The sequence below is a fragment of the Rhopilema esculentum genome, chromosome 14, assembly GCF_057945365.1.
Source record: "Rhopilema esculentum isolate cy_ngs chromosome 14, ASM5794536v1, whole genome shotgun sequence".
Classification (NCBI taxonomy): domain Eukaryota; kingdom Metazoa; phylum Cnidaria; class Scyphozoa; order Rhizostomeae; family Rhizostomatidae; genus Rhopilema; species Rhopilema esculentum.
The window spans coordinates 5,543,926-5,564,618 of record NC_142828.1 but is presented as its reverse complement, the minus strand read 5'-3'; the positions used below and the strand labels follow the sequence as shown (position 1 = coordinate 5,564,618).

Genomic DNA, 20,693 nt, shown 5'->3' with positions numbered 1-20,693 from the left:
GGTCTTTTTAAGAGAACAAAGAGCTTTTCCCCCAAGGAATATCGCTTGGTTTTCTTTGGAAGTTAATTTTGCAAAATGGAGGCCAAGAGGTTTAGCAATATTTGGCAAAGCAGATTAGTTGTTGAGCTTATTTACATGATGCAGATGAAAACTAAAGAAGTAAAGAAGGAGCCTGCATAAATTGTTGTTTGGTCAGTGATGATGTATTGATGTGAAGATCACAGAAAAGAAGCGAAAAGGCGGGTAAAGGCGGCAAAGATGGGGGTATGTCGAAATTTCTGCATTGTCGAAATTCTTGAAGAACTCAGGACGAAGCCCAGTTTGAATGATAAACGAAACGAGAGTTTTTAGAGAGAGTCGAGAAGAGGAAAGTCACTTGCTTTGGAGGAGGATCTTTCTCTCTCTAAATCTGTTGTCCTTGCAGGACATTGATTGTTATTGACCTCCACAACTCCCTTTCTCCAAATGATCTCAGGGCAAGTTTCACTGGGCACACCCATCAATGAAAACAACCCCTCCTGACAAAGCCAAAGCGTGGTCTTCCTCTGCTTTGCTTTCCTTTGATTTGGTTCCATGTTGTAGATGATTTGGATTAGAATATCGTTCCAAATATTCTCAAGCCCAAGTTTCTAGAAGCTCAGAAAATGAAGAAGAAGAGCATATATAAGATAGAAAACATCAAGAGGTGAAGAACTATGAGACAGGTACCTTGGGACAAAGGAGCGAAATCTCACTTGATGAAGCCGATCATGATTACGAGGGGAAATCAGGATATGCGTGATGAAGAAAAGTGGATATCGAAGACAACGTCCTTCGTCAACATCGACATTTGTGAGTAAGAATACATAAAACACATTTGCTTCATGTGTTGCTGATAAGACGGTTGTATTCTTTATAATTGCTTAATCATGAATTCAAATTGTTGACAGTGTAAGCATAGATCCACATCAACCTGCTACACCTAGTAAATCCCCATGCGACGAGAGTACAGTGGACCCTCGTTTCTTTGAACCCTTTAAAATCCGAACAGCGTCTCTCCGAACAACGCTTTAGGTGAGATATTCAACAGCAGACTTATCAAATCTCGTTCCCAATTAAATTGGAGTCTTAAAATGAACTTTCTTGGTATCTCTTTTAATGGAGCTATAGTGAGATGATCTGAGCAGCACGCACCGTTCAATCTTTTATGCCATTTTACTCGAAACTGAAATTATATTTGTGACTGTTTCTCATATTTTGTGAATGATTTTTCCAGACCAAAATCTTATCCTTGATTATCCGAACATTCCGCTAATCCGAACGTCTCTTATCGCATTATATTCATAGATGTTCGGATAAACGAGCACGCAATGCATTGTTAAATTATCTTAGGGATCTGGTAACTGCAGTAAACTCGCACATGTCGGATGTTTCGTATCTTGGAGGCTTTAGGCACTATTGTTTGTGGAAAGACCAATTAAGGTGATACTCATTTCAAGCCAAATGTGCTGCAATATGTTTTCTCTGTATGGCCCTAAGGATGCACAGTTCATTTCTGATAGCAAGACAAAAGGTCAATCGCTAGTCCAATTACATCCTAGTGGTGTTCACAGCAATGGGAACAGAACCTAACAGCTTCTAAGAAAAGGCAACTGATTCAATGAATATGCATAGCATTCAGAAGATCGTAAATAAAGCCTTGCTGATTCAAATCAGGCAAATGCTCTTGATATCACCAGTGAACACAAACATGCTCAAATTAAGCAAGTGAACAATGAAAGGAGGGATTTTCTTTTTGATTATCGACGATGTTTGCCTCAGATACGTCCGTGCTTGCTTCTCTTTTAAACTTAGTCCCAACTAGCAACAAATAACAAGCTCATACACTTGCTATCGTCGCTTGAACGTCCTTGTCGATTTTCTTGTGCTCGTGCGCATGCTTATTTCAAGCCAGTCTTTGCTGGGGCACGAGTCCCTTGTGCTCATATCTGTTCTTGTGGCTGTATCGCTAGCAGGGCCTATTTTAGTGTGGTTTTTCCCACATTTTGTGGTCTTGGAAATCCAAAATGTGGTCTTGGAAATTCAAACTTGTGGCATTGGTTTTTTCATTTTAGTTATATTTTTGTTATAGATATATTTTTCTGTTGATAGAGTTTTGAAACTTTATAACATAATAGAACAGTACAAAATATCCATTAATCGTAGCGCAAGTTGCTTGGTCCAGATTAATCTGGTCCAACAAAAGCGAAAAATGTTACAGCCAATCAGCTTTTTGCTCTCAAATGGCGTAAAAGCGTAAACAAAACATATTTGTAATCGTGTTTTGTTGAAAATTTTTGTTTCACACGAATAAATGAAAACACTTTCTACGGCAACGGTCGATATTTTGAAATTCCATGCTTTCATATACAGCCTTCTTTTCTTAAAGTGCGGTCTTGGAAAATTTCCATAAAATAGGCCCTGATCGCTAGTACGGTCAAGCATTAAAGAGGGCTAACGGATGTGTCCAGTGTCTTGGATGTGCAAAAAGAACATAATTTTCCATGGGAATTATGAAATAATACACTCCATAAACTCTCCTTATGAATTGAATGTTACCAGATACATATATTTGTAGATGTTGCGATTGCCACTTAAATATCTCCTTGAAGACAGTGGTAGTCAAAGATCAGTTTAAAATCAGCAATTTAAGTCATCGAAAATGTCTTGGTATCGTATGAATGTGAAATTTGAATCAGGAGTGAGAGAATGAAAACTGTGTAGCAGGCTTTATAAAATTGTCTTAGGTTGAACCTGCAACTTATCAACAGCCAAATGTAAATACGTTTTAAATGTAAAAAATCTCCGAAAATCTCTGAAATCTTCGTATCATAATCTACAAGTGTGGAATGCTACAAGGATCGAATCTTGCCTCTCTGCTATTGGTCATTTGTGTCATTATGTTAAATGTTACTGCAAACCCAGGTTCTAAGTAACTGGCCGTAGCTGAAACTAAAAATTTTTCTTCTCAGACTCTCTTGGAATACTTTATGTATACATCGATGTAAACCTTGTAAATAGAATAATTAAAGAGTTCAAAACTTTATTAGCTTTTGAAATTGCTAAAACCTAAAATAAGTTATTCAAAATATATACGTCTTTATCTCTTGTAGGAAAGGCATCAAGGTATGCAAGATGATATTATCCCAACCCTGTTGATATTTTCTATCTTTTTGAAAGATGAGCCTCTCCCAAATTATTTCTTCTCCCAAAGGAAGAACCATCAGCCGAGATGAATTATTTTTCTGTACTAAAAGCTTCTCTACTAAGATATCACAGACAGACAGTAAATGTTTGTTTAACTATTTAATTGACAATGTTCTAAATGATCAAAGTTTGAAAGGTAGTAGAATTGCTGAAGCGTTTTAGGCCACTGGAGATTTCATTAAAATAGGCATTTTGTTTAAACATGACCCTGTTTTTCTCTTCATAAAGTATTTCAGAATAAGGAATTTTGGCTCTTAACAAAGAGTTTCAGAACAAGTTTAAAATTCCTTATGGGATCCATATTGCTTGAGATGTTAAGAAATTTTTTTATTGCGACCAGACAACTTGCTCTGTTTTATGAATCATTTAATATCATTAGTAATTCGGGACGGGGTGATTGGAAGTCCCGATTACTCTGTTTCTAACTTTCAGTCAGAAAACACTTATTGAAAACGTTTTGTGCGTTAATGATTTGATAAAGTACCCTAAAGGTGTATGAAGCTCTGAGTAAAGATGCAAACTTGGCCTCTAGTGCTGATAAGAGAGAAATTAATGAAGTTATAAAGAAAATAGGTTCCATAAAAGATGTTCTTGGAATAGTTTTGTGCAATGCTGGATAAGCATAACTTATCTCCTGCGTGTAATTGTACGTTAAATGAGGCTAGCCTTGCAGCGACCTGTCTAGTTTCATCTATTGACCTAACATTCATTGGTACCAGATCCTTTGTCTTCAAACGGGTGGCATCAGAGCGTATTTTAGCATCCCTATCTGAAACGACGCGGAGATGATGGAACGCAAGCGAAGAGTTGTTGTATGTTGTTGTATGAGACCTAGGATCCTAATGATAATTTTCCTATACAAAAAATGAACAGTTGCTCCATATCTGAGAGCCATGGAAAAAGATCGAACATTAAAAGGACATGAAGGATTGCTTTTGCAAGAACGGGATGTTCATAAAGATAAACAAATTGATGGAGAGCTTTCTCCGAGCAATAAAAAACAGGTTGAGAATACCCAAGAAGATGGAAAGGGTAAAAGTAGATGGTGTTGGGCGATTCCTAAAAGATATATCTTGTGTTTCTTGGTATTTTGGGGATTTTTGTTGATGAACTGTGAGAGGTCATGCTTAAGCGTGGCTATAGTTGCGATGTCTTCGAAGAGGAGAGTGAAGGAGGATGGCAAATGGGTGACAAAGGTAAGAAGTAACCTTGTTAACTCCTCATCAATTTTAATTTGAGCAAATAGAAACATGCACTTGTTACCACCGATATTGCACAAAGCATATTAATGCATTCCTTGCAATTATGTGGTTTTTCTAGAACTTTTCACTTACAGTTTGCCTTAACAGTTTACCTCTGTGAGAAATTCTTTTGGACATTAGAGGGTCGGAGGTAGGACACAAACAAACTTAGATAAAGGAGGGGCATTTATGTCATTGATATAAAATAAAAAAAATTGTCTTTCTTGAATCAGAATGATTAACTTTATACAAATAAGTTATTTTATGATTGTTGCGAAATCGCTGGTGATGAATGCATGTTGATATATGCTTAACGTACAGCCTTGGCTGTCTACAGTGAAATAGAAAATTAATAAAAGAATAGCAAAAACCCTATTTGAAAATATGCGTAGCATCTTATTATCTTTAAAAACTATCATATTAATCCTGTAGGCCCCCGAATTTCACTGGGACTCGAAGATGAAAGGTCAGTGTTATTATACCTAGTATCCATTATTCAGTAGCTTTGCTTGATTGATCTACCACCCGTGAAATCCCAAACAAGATGGCTACCTGTGAAGAATTCCAAATATCGTGTGCATAAACTGCTGGTTTGCTAAATGCAAGAGCACGATAAGTTATATCGATATGCTAAAAAGCTAAAAAGCTATATCACAAATTGTTTAGAGCTTTATAAAGGTAGCTATTTAAACAAATAGCCAAACATTTGACGGGGATTTTGTTTCAAAACTAAATATTGTTAAATCAAGTTTTTTTCTGTTTCTTTTTTCAAAAGCCTTTCATTTTTATAACATTTTAGACTGAGCCAGCATATCTTGAAGAGACAGGGTGAAATTTTCCTAGTATGATTGAAGTAAAAGAGACGAGGCATTTACAGCGATTTAAGTCCATTGATTGACAATCATATTTGACAACGTCGCTACAGCTGCTTTGGCTATCATTTCGCTGCCTATGAGTAGCTGTCTTATTGAATGTCGTCAAAACAGATGATAATATGTGCATATGCTAATGAGCTTAAACGATCAAAAATCCAGCTACAAATTGGCTGGTAATGTTCCTATTAGAATCATGCCCATAACTAAAGACAAAGTTTAAGCAGACAAATCTCGCTTTTTTAGATTAAGCTTTATTGATGCAAATATGCCTAAACAATACGAATTCCAGCTACAATTTGGCTGTTAATGTTTTTATTCTAACCATGTCTATAACTTCAAAAGAATGTCTTACCAGTTTAAACAGAAAATTTTGAATTTTTTAGAAGATGTATTAATGATATAAATATGCCTAAAGAATACGAATTCCAGCTACAATTTGGCTGTTAATGTTTTTATTCTAATCATGTCTATAACTTCAAAGGAATGTCTTACCAGTTTGAACAGAAAAATTTGAAGTTTTTAGAAGATGCATTAATGATATAAATATGCCTAAAGCATACGAATTCCAGCTACAATTTGGCTGTTAATGATCCTTTTGTAATAAAGCCATTTTAAGAAGAAGCATTTTTCTTCTAGACTATTTTTTAGAAAGCAAATAAATTTGTCTTTATGAAGTTATTTTTATTTGTTATGTTCTAGTATACTTTGGTCTGACTGACTTAATGTGCTGATTAGTACCTTTCGATGTATTAACTAGTCTTTTTTAGTTTAACTATAATATATTTTATAAATTGGAGGAATGAAAGTTGGGGAAGGGGAGCCAAACAGGGAGAAAATTCCTCAAGTCTTTTTAACGCTGAGAACTTTTGAAATTATATTTCATTTCACACAAAATTTTTGCAGATATTTACTTCGTTAAGGCTAATGAAAAGAGTGTTGAGAAAAGAGCCAACTTTCTCGTTATCTCTTTTAAATATCAACTGTCATCTGAAGGATTGCCTAGTTGGACATTGGTGCAAAAAAACACAATGGAATTATCCGGGAATTGCATTTACCTACTTTTCAACACGACCGCACGTTTTTATCTGCTTGTACCAAGCTTCCATTTCACCTAAAAGTTTTTTTAATCCAAGTGATATCTAGAATTTTATCAATTTTGTTTCTATCCTCAAGGCATCATTTTGAGTGCTTTTTTCTACGGCTATTTGGTTTTGCAAATTCCTGGTGGATGGCTGGCATTAAGAATAGGCGCCAAAAGAGTATTGGGCTACGCGATACTAGTTGCTTCAGCCATCCATACTTGCCTTCCAATGCTGGTTAGATACAACTGCACTCTTTTTGTTGTTGCAAGAGTTTTGCAAGGACTAGCACTGGTAAGAGAGCTCTTTTACTTCCTCGCACCATATATATTCGTATCATTGTAATGTGATCGTTATAAATTTGCTCTTGATTGATATTGGGGTACTCAGAGGGTCGTACTCAAGCCTAATTCGTGCATGATTTATCTGACCTATGATATCAGGTGAGTCTTTGTGACGTGATTCATCGTCATTTTATTGGTTGTTATCTGCTTCTTAGTGTTATAATCCAGATACGTTTCATTAAGTCAATTCTTTGCTAATTTATAATTCGGGGAAATGTAAATGTGTTTATGATTCTTTTATAAAATGGCGAAGTGACAAAGTGGGAATTTCTTCTTCAAGCTTCTTCCTCGTCTTATTTATTCATTTAGATAATGACGTTCTCTAGACAAGAGTTTTTATAACGAACGGTTTATGAATGATCATGAAATTCAAACATGATTTAAACAACGTTACAAACATAAATGTTCAAATGAAGCGATCAAAAACTTTGCTGTCATGTTCAGCTCACATTCTATTGATATCTAACTACATTCAAATTTGAACTTAATTTGCATTACTACATATAATTTACTTCTCTTTCTAAGTTTCTCTGCTTAGAAAATATCAGTAGCAGTTTAGGTCGATTTGCCTCTTAAAATGTTTATAAATTTGTAACATTATTTTATAGGGTGTTGCACTGCCTACAAATCACGTGATTTGGAGCTACTGGTCTCCAGCCCACGAAAAAAGCTGCCTTATTTCCTTTACTGTGGCAGGTAGGGAGCATTTACTTTTTTTCACTCGTCTCAGTAATTATTGCAATATACAGCATATGTCTGTTTTCGCTAAAAAAAGATTCTGAAAATTTGAGCTTGGAATTCTAAACGATTATCCAAAGTTCCTAACTTATCTCAGCAATGATGCTTTGAGATGGAGTTCAAAGATACTGTCTTTTTGGGGAAAATTTCAATACAACACGATACCGAGCCAGAAACATGTCCAAGATTATTTGAAAAGTCCAGCCTTGATTTTCTATCCTGGAAATTTAAGGAAACTGTATTCAATGAGCAACGGTAGGTAATTTTCAGAAAGGTGTTGGAATTGGACCATAAACAAGTGCAGCGCTGATGCACGAAGTAAATTGTAAGTACAAAATGAAGTTATTGTAGTGTATGTTCCAGGCTTTTATTGAAAGTCGATCATCTAAGAATTCTGGTGGTAAACTTTAATATTATGCGAAAATGAAGTCATTTTGCTTCTACGCGTATAGTATGGATCAAAGTTTTCCGCTTCCCGTCCATTTTTGCATGAGATTAAAAGTTGTTTGAGATTTCCCAATAACAACAGAAAAATCTAGCAGTTCTCCGCAAACAGACATCCTTTAAACATATCCTGATAGCTGTGGAGGTTTGCTGAATTCTCAGCAGTTATTTTCTGTTTCGACTCGAATACTAGCGCCTATGCAGAGAGTTAAATTTAGCTATTTAGTATATTCATAATGTACTAAGAGAGATTTTTGAACCGCTGTCTGTGAATTTCAGATCAGATCCTTGCAGATTGAGAACAAACTACTGAATATAGAATAATGAGCCATTAACGGTGTGCTAGCCGTGCTAATTTCTTTTCATAGTCACGAAACCCAGTGTGATGTCGTTTTCTAAATAAGCTCCAATGGCGAAACCGAATAAGCTCAGGGGAAACTTAGCGTTTGAGTAAGTCTCTGCTACACCATGATCTTTTGGGCTCCTATACAATCGACACAATTGAATAGCAGCATTTTATTTTATCTCTAGGTCATTTTTTGTGTTTTTAGAGTATTGAAAACACCGATGGGTTGTTTTTATAATGAGCATCTAATAGATAAACATGGCTTTGGTATGATTAAGTTATTTGCAGATGCGTGGTCTATGTCATCAGAGAATTAGAAAGGAAGGTAACTTGACATTGACTATTTTGCCTTCCGAAAGTAGGATATTGTTACTTGGAGTTGTCAATGCATGTGGCGGGGACAAGTAGGCCAAGCAGGTGTTGAGCAATTGCTTTTGAAATTATATCTTAAGGAATCTGAGAAGGAATCTGAGAAACAAAAGTTGAACAAATTAGAAAACCTGCCGTCCATTTTTTGCTAGCACGCCAATATGACTGTCCAATTTGACGCAGCGTGAAATTTCGGATACTTTGATGCTTTATGATGACTTTAAACCTAACATTGGTGACACGTGTGGGATTGAATGACGCGTCATCAGACTCGTTGCTCTCTTAATGATATTTGGTCAACGTAACAAACTTGAAACATTTGGCCAAGATTGCTGGTAACCAATTTGCTGGTGAATATGGTCAAAAACCCTTAAAAGAAGGAAGAGGTTGCGATTTCAAGGTTTTTCCACATCGTTTTTCAGAACTGGAGTAAAATTGTGATCAAACCTAAGAGTGATTCTCTGCAAAAATCTGTCACCTGAGCTGGTCAGCCATTATGAGTAAAATTTTGTAAGGTCGAAATATCCTCATATGTTGTTTTTTCAAGAAATGGTGCAAAATTGTGTCAACAGAGAAAGCTCCCGCAGAAGAATCTTATAGTGCCATAATATGAAAAAATCCAAGAACACCGGAACGGCCAAAGTACAGGGAGGCAGGCTTTAACAAAAGGGCATTTGAAAAATAATGCCCAGCTATCAACAATTCTTTCTTAACTGTCATTTTCTTTCGAACATCTGTCAGTATCTTAGAAATCGGCTACTATTTGGCATAAGAAATTTCTTTACAAGTTTGAGAAACGTCGTCATAAATAAGGCACTACAGTCAGGATTGTATATGAATCTAATTGATTTCCTACGAATGGCCGGCGTCAAAAAAACTTCTATAAGAAGGGCACTTTAGCCTCCCTTGCCCCTCCTATAAAAAAGCAACATTGGCGGTTGACCCCCGTAACCACCCCCCCCCCGGCGTCCCTGCCCCATCCATAAGATCCACTCGTATCATTTACGGATCTCCATCAATCATTTCTTGTGCTCAACCTTGTGGTCGTGATTAAGGTGGGATTCTAAAGACATCAAAGCAGCTGTCTTGAAATTTCGCCTGTGCTTATCTAGCTTAGCAAAGAAAATACGAGGTACGAGGCAGATCAGGTCGAAAAATGAATTCAGAGTCAATAAGGAGAGTATTTTCTACCGTTTATGGTTGATTATTATATATTAATCAATCTATACCTGGGATTGACTTTTGACAATTATTTGCTCAAAATATGATGGTCTTTCATGGTTGCATTAAAAGCATATTTGCTTTTCTCTTTTCTTTTAGCAAAAATTTTGCTATTTTAGGTATAGCTTAAGAAACACAAAGTTATCATTTTATATTTTTAGAAAACGGGGAAACTCCTAGAATTAAGGACATCTTTCACGGAATTCAATCACACATAGACGTATTTGACCCTTAATTGAGAACGCTATTGTGAGGTCCAAAAGAAGAAAATGACAAGTGCTTGTTCTAAGTTATCTCTTAAACTGCCCATGAACAAGAATATTCATCAAATGTTTTTACATTTTGATAACATTTGAATAACCATAACGGAAAAATTTCGTTAAAGAGGAAGTTGCAAGAAACCGGCAATATCATAGCTCGCCGATTGTAAATTAGCCATAATATACAGTTAGTGAAAAACAATACAATGTCGTTCTGATTTATGTCGTTCTTATGTGTTCATCTGAAAACTGAGTGTAGCACAGAACCAAAACAAGACATTTAATGTTTTTCTCCATTTAATCATTATACCAATGTTTTCCAAGTTCACCGTTCTGCGACACTTCTGCTTACCATCTCAGCTTTAGTTTTATTTCAGTTCTGTTCATGGCTACGTCAGGGGCGGCAGAGCCGGGGGGGGGGGGGTGGGGGCTTTGGTGTAGGAAGGCTTTAGCCACTTTCCCGGCGAATGCTGACCAGCTTTCAATTTAATTCGTATTAATTGTTTGCATCTCAAGTTTCAGTTTGAAATCCTCCCAACCCCCCTCTCCGCTTCGAGATTCGCTCTGCCGCTCCTGTATGTGACAACATTATCTATATTGTATTTCGGATATATCATTTTTTGAAAGTATATTTCATTTTACTTGTCTTTTGCTAAGCTTTTTTAAAAAAGTTAAGATTTTCATGCAATGTTTGAGTGTATTGGGTTACCATAACTTGGCGAGAGATTTGTCATAAATCAGAAATGCAACTCATAAAAATAAACACGAACAGGAACATAACTAACTTTCAATACTTTAATGTCGAGAACAGGACGGTTGGTCGTGAAACTCAGAGTTCAACCTGGAACCGTCCTGCTCTAAGCGCCAGCTCTGCGCGTGTACCACTCTTTAGCAGATCTGTCAGTTATTTTGATAAATTTCATACGTACATTTGTAAATAGGTTCGTTTTGCATTGTTAATGGATTTATGTCTTGGTCTGTAGCTTGTTCAAAACTACATAAAATCTTTTCGATTTTAGGGCATTCTCTCTGATTGATTCCTTAGGCTTTCTTCAAGACATTTCTTACTTGAATATGCGCCGTAAAATGCATAATGCTTGCTTCTTTTGAGCAAATCATGTTTCGAGGTCACACGCGTTGTCTGGCGTTTTTCGCACATTCTGTCGAGTTATAAATCTGGGCCCCAATATTAGCCTCTTTATCCGTCTGATTCGGTTCCTTCATACCGTAAATCCTCGAATTAGCAAACTGGGGGCTTATTTATTCTTGATACTGTATTTTTTGATGGGGGCTTATTCGAGGGGGGCTTATACGAGGGGGCTTATAAAATTATTGTAGACATTAAGAAGACATTATTGAAAGCCTTCATTTATTTAAGTAGAAATTTCTTGATGAACATTTAATTAATTATTACTAAAAGTATGAATTTGTTGCGGTAATTCAACAAAATGCCATAGGCAACCTCAGATGGCAAAAATCATCAAGTTGAGGGGTCCAATTTCGAGAATTTACGGTAGCAGTGGGGGCTAATTCGAGGGGGGGGGGCAATTCGAGGATTTACGGTATTGGGGAAATCTTTCTTGAAGATATCTGGAAGAAGGACAGATAAGTAACTTCTTGCTTTGCTGTCTCAAACTCTGGCAAATCAATGTTTTATTCACATCTTATCAATTGTGTTTTAGGTTTATCTGGCGGCATGCTTGTTGCAATGCCTATCTCTGGCTTTCTTTCAGTCTATGGTTTTTCAGGAGGTTGGCCATCTGTGTTTTACTTTTTTGGTGAGTTTCTTTTGTCTGTTGCAGTACAAAGGTTTTCATACTTATGAACATATCAACGAGGTCTCAACCTTTTTGGAAGCATCAACATTACCTGTGAAAGGCATTATCAATGTTCATTCTTCCATATAATCAAACGTTTTATATAAAAGTATGAGAGAGTGAGAGAATTTGAACAAATGCTATTTCATTAAGGCCAAGCGCTACAGTGCAGTTATGAGGCTGCAACGACTTCAGGAAAACCTATAGCTACAACGCTGTGAGAGAATGAATAATCCCTTATTTCGAAATAGCCGCAAATCGGATTTAACAGCATTGTTGCCGGGAAAATTGCAGATGGCATTGAAAATTGCCAACGTACATGATAGAATGAAAGCAATATTTAAAGTTGTCTTCCCAGCAATGCATGGCTTATACCCAAACGCTGTTTCATATTGAGCAATGCTATATTTTATTCTCATTCTTCTAGAAGTGTTCGTCCAATCTCACCTTACAACCATTTATTCACCCAAAAAATGTTTCCTTAATCATTTCGAAGAATCTCACACGGCAAACAATTCCCCAACATTTTGGACAAAACTTGCATGTTCTCACTAACTCTTTTTTGAAACAATGTTTGATTTGCTCAGAGACCAAATTCTCTAAAAATGTTTTTTAGGTGCAAGCTTTTAGTTGGGCTAGTTCAAAGAAAGTCACTTGACGATAATTTGAGGCCTAGGATAACAGAGTCAAGAAATTTGCAAACAATATTTTAGTGGTGCAAAAATCAAAAATGGATTTGAAAAACTTCAGTATACTCAAATGTAAATGACGAAAAGCTTCAGTATACTCAAATCTTTCCTTTTTTCAAAGCCAAGTCATTAATTTTTAACATAGCTTGGATATTTGTGAAAATTTCTTTCATTTTGGTAGGTATCATTGGGATGTCTTGGTTCTTTCTATGGAACTTTTTCGTTTATGAGACACCTGAGACTCACCCGACTATTACAGCCGAAGAAAAGCATATCATACTAGCGACTAGGCCAGAAAAAAGCAGCGAAGGGAATAGAACAGTAAGTTTCATAAGCTCAATTCAACAATTCAATTCATTTAATTCAATAATCAATCATATCAAACTTGATAGTATTCAATCAAATTCATTGTTCAATCCAATTCAATTCAATTCAATTCAATTCATTTCAATGTTTAATCCAATTTAATTAGATATTCAATCTAATTCAATTAAATTCAATTAAATTCAATGTTCAATCCAATTTAATTTGATATTCAATCTAATTCAACGCAATTCAAATCACTAAGTCAAAAATTGTATCATGTATGACGAATTCATAAAGCTGGGGATAAAGCAGTCTCTCTCCAACGAAGAATCAAGCTTTAAAACTTTTTTGAATTTCATAAAAACTGCAGTTTTGGATTTAGTCAAAAGAAGGAGGTTATTGGAGTTTGGCTCATTGAAAATGCTTGATTCTTTTAGGTAGCTGGCAAAATTATGAATAGAAATTAAAGAAAATCGTGTGCCAACAAAATTTGTACATCCACAAAACTAGCCAAAACCAGAAATAGCAATTTGTCTTTGTCTTGCCAATTTGATGTCATTTCTCGTTTGATCGAATCTGGTTCTAAAGGACAATTGCTTGTCTAGATTCCTTCGATCGATTGTTATTATGAACAGATCAGTTTATTAAGTCGAGTTTTACTATTTTGCAGGATTCAGTTCCCTGGTTGGCTATGGTAAAAAGCCGACCGGTCTGGGCAATTGTCGTAGCACATTTTGCATTTGACTGCAGTTATTACACTCTCTTGGTCTGCATGCCACTTTTTCTGCGTGACGTTCACAAATTCAACATCGCTACGGTAACTGAATTTTTTTTAAAAGCTATCATTCTTTGGGATTAAAAGGGGTTTTCTCTCATTCACAAATGTGATGATAGAAGTCAAATAATTGCCAGTTGGTTCATGCTGAGTTCGAACCTAGGCCTGTAAATGCTTGCTATACAATATGAGAAGTTACAATTCTAGTTTAGTGGAAGTTGATAGTGAGACTTTGTTGTGCTATGTTATCTATCGCTATCCTATGCAGCATTGGATATCAGCTGACACTAATTTGCGTCAAGGCAAAGAAACACAAAGAGTGACAGGGTTGTTCTGTTAAATTAACTTGCTTTTTTGCATTTTAGACTGGCGTGCTTGCTGCTCTTCCTTGGCTATTTATGTCGATAATGACTTTAATTGGTGGATTTCTGGCAGATTTTCTTCGACGTTACATGAAAACAGTTTACGTCAGAAAATTATTGTACGTCTCAGGTAAGATGTTCATAAAGATGGTAAGAATTATCAAATGTGATATTTTCAAAGCATATTTTTAAAGAAAAACGTAAATTGTTGATTCAAAGGCACTATATCCTGCAAGATAAACGTTTCAGTTAGAAAGTTGTTGTGCGCCGTGGTGTAATTAAGAAATCGTTAAGAATTAGTTGGAGTAGTAGATTTTATTTGTGAAAAGGAGATTGGATGACCTAGGTCAACAATCTATCCAACCAGTGGTAATTTATGTGGCCGCCAAAATTTGTCGAAAGGCAGTGCATTTTAAGGCAACGGATAGTAGCTTCTGAGTGATGTGACAAGAAGCGTTGTCATTATCTATTCAACAAGTAAAAATTATGATTTTCAAATATCTATTGGCAAGTCTATTCCGAAGAAACTACGCGTATACGTGAATCATGCTGTGCGTTAAAACAACAGTTTACATCTCTCCGTTATGGCTACATTAACTCCGTTAGAAACAACACCTCCAAGCTTGAATATCTGCTGGACATGTTTAGGCAGTTTTTCTTTGGAGGATACCGATCGATCGAGAAACTAGAACTCCAAGCTGCTAATAGAGGTTGTGAAAGGATGCCTGTAGGAACGGGTAGCCCAGGAGATTATGTACATTATAGTTAAATAGATTGTCAGAAATTTCAATATCCAAATTTTGTAGACTCTCCCATCCTCATTTTAAGACTGGAAATAACTCAAATAGCTTTATTTGCTCGCTGTAAATAACAATTTAGTATGACATCAGTAATGAAAGATTTGATTTTGTCAGGAATGGTAGGCTCGTCATCGTTCATCATTCTGGCTGGATTCCCAGAGCGATCCGAAATAGCAGTTGCATTCATGTGCATTGCAGTTGCCTTTTTTGGATTTTCCTTTACTGGGTTCATGGTCAATCCATTGGATATTGCACCAAAGTACGCTGGTATAATCATTGGCTTTTCTAATTGCATTTCGACGTCTCCTGGATTCATCGGACCGTCCCTTGTTGGGATTTTGACAAGAGATGAAGTGAGTATCATTCATCCGACAAAACGTGAACTTGCATTTTAAAAAGTTCTATTTTAAAAAGTTCTAAAATGGGAACAAAATTTAAACATAAACAAAAAAGCAGAACAGTATTTACTGCACAGTAAAATGGTGCACTTTTCCGGTACCACAGTGCCATGATACTAAGTGATAAATCCAAAACGACTGTGGGTCAGTTTTGTTTGAACTGACATTTTTTTGTAGAAAATCTTTTTGCCAATATTTGGTCATTAATATTACTGGTCTATGTTTTCAAGATTGGAAAAAGTTGTTCTTTTCTAGAGGTGGATTTGAAAAGCGTAGTGAGATTATTTCTGGCAAATGCGCGCGGTATTAAAGGCCATGAACAATTGAATAATTCTATTCCGATTTTCTGAAATAAAAGTTTTCATAGTTTATTTGCTTTGGTTCTCATAAATTCTCTTATCCTCCTTTCACTTTTAAGTGTCTTAAAGCAAATTTAAAAAAATGTTTCTTTATCTTTTACTAGAAACCAAGTCAGTGGCAATTGGTTTTTCTGGGAATGGGAGCAATCAGCATCTTTGGTATAATCGTTTTCACTTTGTTTGCATCAGGAGAAATTCAGCCATGGGCAAGTTATTATGTCGAACTAGGAGACGAAGAGACTGAGAATGAGAATGTGTTGACAAAGTCGAAGTCGCTTGAGAACTCTTTGGAAGATCACAGGTGACCGAAAATGAAGTCATCGATGTAAAGTTAGCAGATTCCCGAGCTTCGTCATAGTGTAGCATCTATTCTTAGAGCTATGAAATTGGTTCTATGGAAGCTCCTTCTTGCAAACCGCAAAGCAAGGGATGAAATTTCTTCACATTAACAGGTTCAAGAATGGGGCCGAAAAATTTGAACATTTGAAGATTTAGTTAAGCACATTTTGCGCAAAAGCAAGCTGATTTTTGCAGTGTTCCCTTATGTCATAGTTCCAAAATAGGAATTTACCTATATATCGTCAAAAGACTGGACTAATATTTCATATTGTTTAAAATTTAAAGGAAGCTTTAAGACAAAATTTTAAACAAATAATAAGATTTAAAAATTTATGAAAACAATTTATGGTAAATTGTATACTAGTATTTTTGTATTGGCCGTGAATTTGTTTCATTTGAAATACTAAAGTAAGAAGTCCACTGTAAATAAATAAAAGTATATATTTTGTCCCTAATAGTTTTGTAAGTTAATATTTCTACACAAATAAGTAATTGTTTTTAATTATAAAGAATCACATTCAATTTTCTATATCCTCCTCTACTTGCAAATACTTAAATTGGGACACGACAGAATGATCTTGTGTACGTTTTGAAAGAAACTGTACAATTAACAAACTTTGAATTATGATAAACGAGATCACATATTAGTAAAACTAAAGCAATAGAACCTGGTAGAGGTACGTTTTAACAGCTATTGTTCGGGGTTACATTAACTTTGAAATTTAGAGTGAAAACTATATTATCTTTTAGAATGAAAGTAATAAGAATCCATCTCGACCAACAGTGCAGTTGTACATTTTGATTCTTTCTTAATTCAAAGTCAATTTCAAACTCAAACCAATATTGCCTAGCAGTCCAGCAGAAAATTTAGAGTTTCAGAACAAAGTAAATCGGTATTTGGCAAAATATCTTGTTTTTCACCACAATGCTGCTATTTAAATTAAATTGAAGTAATAAATAAAACGATATACAAAGATCAATGTACATTTTTATACAAGACTTTATTTATCAAGATTTTCAATAAACTGAAACCGCGTAAAGTATAAAATAGACTAAACAAATAATGGTCATTCCACCGATGTAAAAATCTTGGTTCAAAGAAGGCAATGAAAACCTTTCAACATTAAATACTGTGCCAAGTATTATTTATTTATTACAACGCTATCTACACAAATTACGTTGTTGCTGTATAAAACTTAGGGAGTTTTATATTTATAGTTTCAAAATAATCACGATTTCACCACCGATATTGAGTTCGACATTCTCTAACTGAGGCTGTAGCCTAAATATTCCTCTTGTGAATCCGGCCTATGCAACAGTACTTTCTTTAGAATGATAATTGTTGGGTTTAGAAAACAGCGACAGTTTCTATCTAGCAAGATTATTACGATTAAAAGTGAATGTAATAACCGGCTTATGCAATTATTTATCCACCGGTATTGAGTTCGAGATTCTCTTATTGAGGCTATAGCCCAAATATTCCTCTTGTTAATCCGGCCTATGCAATAGTGCTTGCTTTGGAATAATCATTGGCGGGTTCCAGAAATGGAAACAGTTTCTATCTATCTTTTTTAACCAAGCATTAACGATGACAAGAAAAAACCTTTGCTCAAAGATTTGATCACGAGCAAATGCTTTCCTGGGGGTACATGTGTTGCCACTGCAGCAACGATACTTCCATAAGCGTACTTCTGTGTTTCGATGACGCGGCTTAAGTGACCATTTAGAAAGAATACAGCCCCGCCTAAGTTCGAATATGTCCCAACAAGAATCATCCAGTCTGGCTGGTCTCCTGAAATCTGAACAGGAACATCAACAAGCAAGTGTAGCTCATGACCTTGAGATCTAGTTCTAAGACCACGTGTCTTGTCTTTGCGAACTAAAAACCCATGCGCTACAGCAACAGCGTATCCATCGTTACGGACGACGCGGATTTTCATGTTATTCTTTGGTAGCTCTCCTTCGCTGGCAACATTGAATGTATAACAGATGGGATCACTGGCTACAAGCTGAGATTTTGTGTAAAGTACTTTTGGCAATTGAAGCGGTGTCTCATTTGGAATGAAAACTTGATTTGTAGGCATCATAGTTGCCTCACCTGGTATTATCAAATCTAAAACCACATCTTTAATCATCCTTCTAAAATATTCTATCATCAAGAACGCCATCTGCGCGTGCCCAAGAACGTTTGGATGTGAATCGTCACTGGCAAAGAGTTTATGAAATCCCTTTGATCCAGAAGCAATTAGTTTTCGGCAGACAAGTCTCTTCCAACTCACTGCTGGAACTCCGTAATACTTGAGGATGTAATTTGCTCCGTCGCCTTCTAGATTATTACATTCACCCTCTTTGATATAATCTTGTCCTCTAAAGAAGTGTACGGCGAAGATGGCAGGGGAAGAATCCAGTCGCCGAAGATTGCGGATCAAAAGCTCCAAAGGCATTGTCGGTGGCACATCCCGATTGTCAAATCTATGATAATCATTTGCCGATAGCTCCCAGATTATCAAATCAGTATCGTTAGGTGCTATGTAGTTCTTTAAACAATATGCATAGAAATCGCTACCAGTTGCACCAATAGCAAAGTTCTTGTATATCATCTTCGACTTTGTCATGGTTCCGAACAATTTGTTCCACCATTCCGCAAAAACCTTGAAGTATATTTTGTTCTGATCGCCAGTCTTATACAAAGTTGCTCCTGCTGATATTGAGCCTCCTAAAACAGCCAAATTCACTTCTTCACCACGTAATGCTTTATAAGCAAGGTTTTTGATATGATATGCATGGGGTGTGTTATATATTATGGACTTGTTCACTTCTTTATATGAAAGGGACCTCCTTGTGAATCCGAGATCGTCTAATGAAGAATACATATCTCTGTCCATCCAACCAATTAAAGGATTTTCTTCAAGTAAGATGCGTATTTTTAAAAGCGATTCTTGATCCAAGCACAATGCTTTTGTCCACATTAGAATAAAGAGGAATGTTGCTAGGAACCAGTCCACTTTGCTCATCTTTGAGTGCACAAGCGTTCTACCTTCTTTGTCCTCGAATTTCAATAAGAGAATGCTAAAATGTTTCTTCTAATACTGGCAGATTTTGGCTGGAGGCTTTCTTATTTTCATCGCACTTAACTTGCAACAAACAGTTTCAAGAAGAAAATAGCCTCCGTGTCCCAAGACATATCTATTTTTTCCACGGCTCTTTCTTCAAGATATAGTCAGCTCCTCCTTCGCGTCGATTCGTTTGCTTCCCGGCAATTATATGTGCAATCTAATAAGCTCTTGCTAATCACTGTCAAAATGTCTAATAACTGACCCAGTAGTTTCTTGCTCAAGAATCGATTTTCTTCCTATCCAATGTTTCGAGCGAAATGATCTTTATTTTCAAACTTTCCACTTTCTTACAAATATGGTTGAAAACTAGAAAGCCCGTGCCTGTATGCTCTGTTTGAATCAGCCCTCCGAATTCCTTTGTTTTTGCTCTATCTATGTTTAAATCATAAACATGTTCAGCCAAGTGTTTTCTGCAGCCAAGTTTATCAGTATGCTCTTAAAACACGTTTTGAATCGTACCCTAAATTTTGCAAAACTCTAAGAAATTTTGCAAATTGTGTATAGTCTGCGAAGAAACAATGTTATCGCACAAACTTGTTTTCTTGTGTTTGACAATTCCACATATAACGTATTTTTGTTCATTTGGTTTTAATAAACTAGTTATCACTAAAGGCTCCACTAATTGAAAGGCTTGGAGCAAGAACAATAGGTCTACCAGTAACCCAAAACGCATCAATAATTTTCTTGACAGATTCTATGCTACCCTGTCTAAAGAGCACTCGTTTATCTCTGGTTACAATGGAAAGCAGGTGTGATGTTGTTCTGGTGATATGTAAGCTATTGCGTGTTCAAGCACCCAGTTAACACCAATAGACCTATTCCTGTAAGGCCTTTCCAGGGAAAGTGCTTCTCCGATATTCACCATTTTTAATTCTTGCAATAATTAAGGGCTCAAGTTCCTTAATGTCAAGTTTTACATGCAAATGTTGACCTGTCTCAAGTTTTGAGCGTAAGTCCTACTTCAACTAGAACTGTTCCCAATTTCAAAGAAACTTTTTGTAATCAGACATTTTGAAAATTCTTTCTGGCGCCATTATGGAATTCTGTAATAAGAAACTCGAAATATGAAGGAAAAAAACAGTTCCGGTCGCGATAGCAGGAGTTAATAAATTTGGTTAATTTCATGCTAAAATGGCTTCTATAGCATAGCTTTGCCTTTTTAGAATTTTCGAAATTTACAATCTGAAAGAAGCATTCAGTGAAGTTTTTGAGTGAAAGTATTGGAGAGGCAAGCTTGATCAAGCTTCGAACTCACTTTTTAGTGTAATCTCATTTTGTCTACTTCCAAGGTTAAATATCTGACTTTAAAGATACCTTTTACAAGTCACGTCACATTGGGCTAAAAGCCCGCAAACCCCCCATTTTCCCATTTTTGCATCCAGCTTTGATGTGATGCCTTAATATTACTTCATGAAGCAATTTACTATTTTTACAAAGCTCCAGTGCGAATTTTCAAACACTTTAAATACACAAAGATAATTGAACAAAAAGTCTTCAAAACAATGCACCCAAAGACACCTTATTTTACAGTTGCCATTCTTAAGGTATCTGATAACAGCATGTACTAATAAAATGTCAAGTATGCTTTCT

General features: G+C 36.0%; 2 protein-coding genes across 2 annotated transcripts; one reads left to right on the top strand and one right to left on the bottom strand.

Annotated features, from left to right (window-relative positions):
- Positions 1–3,603: 3,603 nt before the first annotated feature.
- LOC135696261 (sialin) lies at positions 3,604–16,287 on the top strand. The gene is made up of 10 exons (XM_065215595.2): positions 3,604–4,421; positions 4,899–4,932; positions 6,515–6,714; positions 7,373–7,460; positions 11,825–11,920; positions 12,830–12,969; positions 13,625–13,771; positions 14,095–14,221; positions 15,006–15,244; positions 15,753–16,287. Exons 1-10 carry the CDS (start codon positions 4,119–4,121, stop codon positions 15,951–15,953), a joined length of 1,575 nt encoding a protein of 524 aa, XP_065071667.2. The 5' UTR covers positions 3,604–4,118; the 3' UTR covers positions 15,954–16,287.
- A 156-nt stretch (positions 16,288–16,443) lies between these two features.
- Positions 16,444–19,768, bottom strand: LOC135696262 (uncharacterized). The gene has a single exon (XM_065215596.2). The coding sequence runs from the start codon at positions 18,999–19,001 to the stop codon at positions 17,559–17,561; it is 1,443 nt and encodes a 480-aa protein (XP_065071668.2). The 5' UTR covers positions 19,002–19,768; the 3' UTR covers positions 16,444–17,558.
- Between the last annotated feature and the right edge of the window lie 925 nt (positions 19,769–20,693).

What these genes read in the sequence shown, in the direction of transcription:
- LOC135696261 (XM_065215595.2), top strand. Translation starts at nt 4,119, where the DNA reads ATGGAAAAAGATCGAACATTAAAAGGACATGAAGGATTGCTTTTGCAA. An exon ending in ATGGCAAATGGGTGACAAAG is followed by an intron (nt 4,422 to 4,898) that starts GTAAGAAGTAAC and finishes TTAATCCTGTAG; the next exon opens with GCCCCCGAATTTCACTGGGA. An exon ending in TATTTCCTTTACTGTGGCAG is followed by an intron (nt 7,461 to 11,824) that starts GTAGGGAGCATT and finishes ATTGTGTTTTAG; the next exon opens with GTTTATCTGGCGGCATGCTT.
- LOC135696262 (XM_065215596.2), bottom strand. Translation starts at nt 19,001, where the DNA reads ATGAGCAAAGTGGACTGGTTCCTAGCAACATTCCTCTTTATTCTAATG.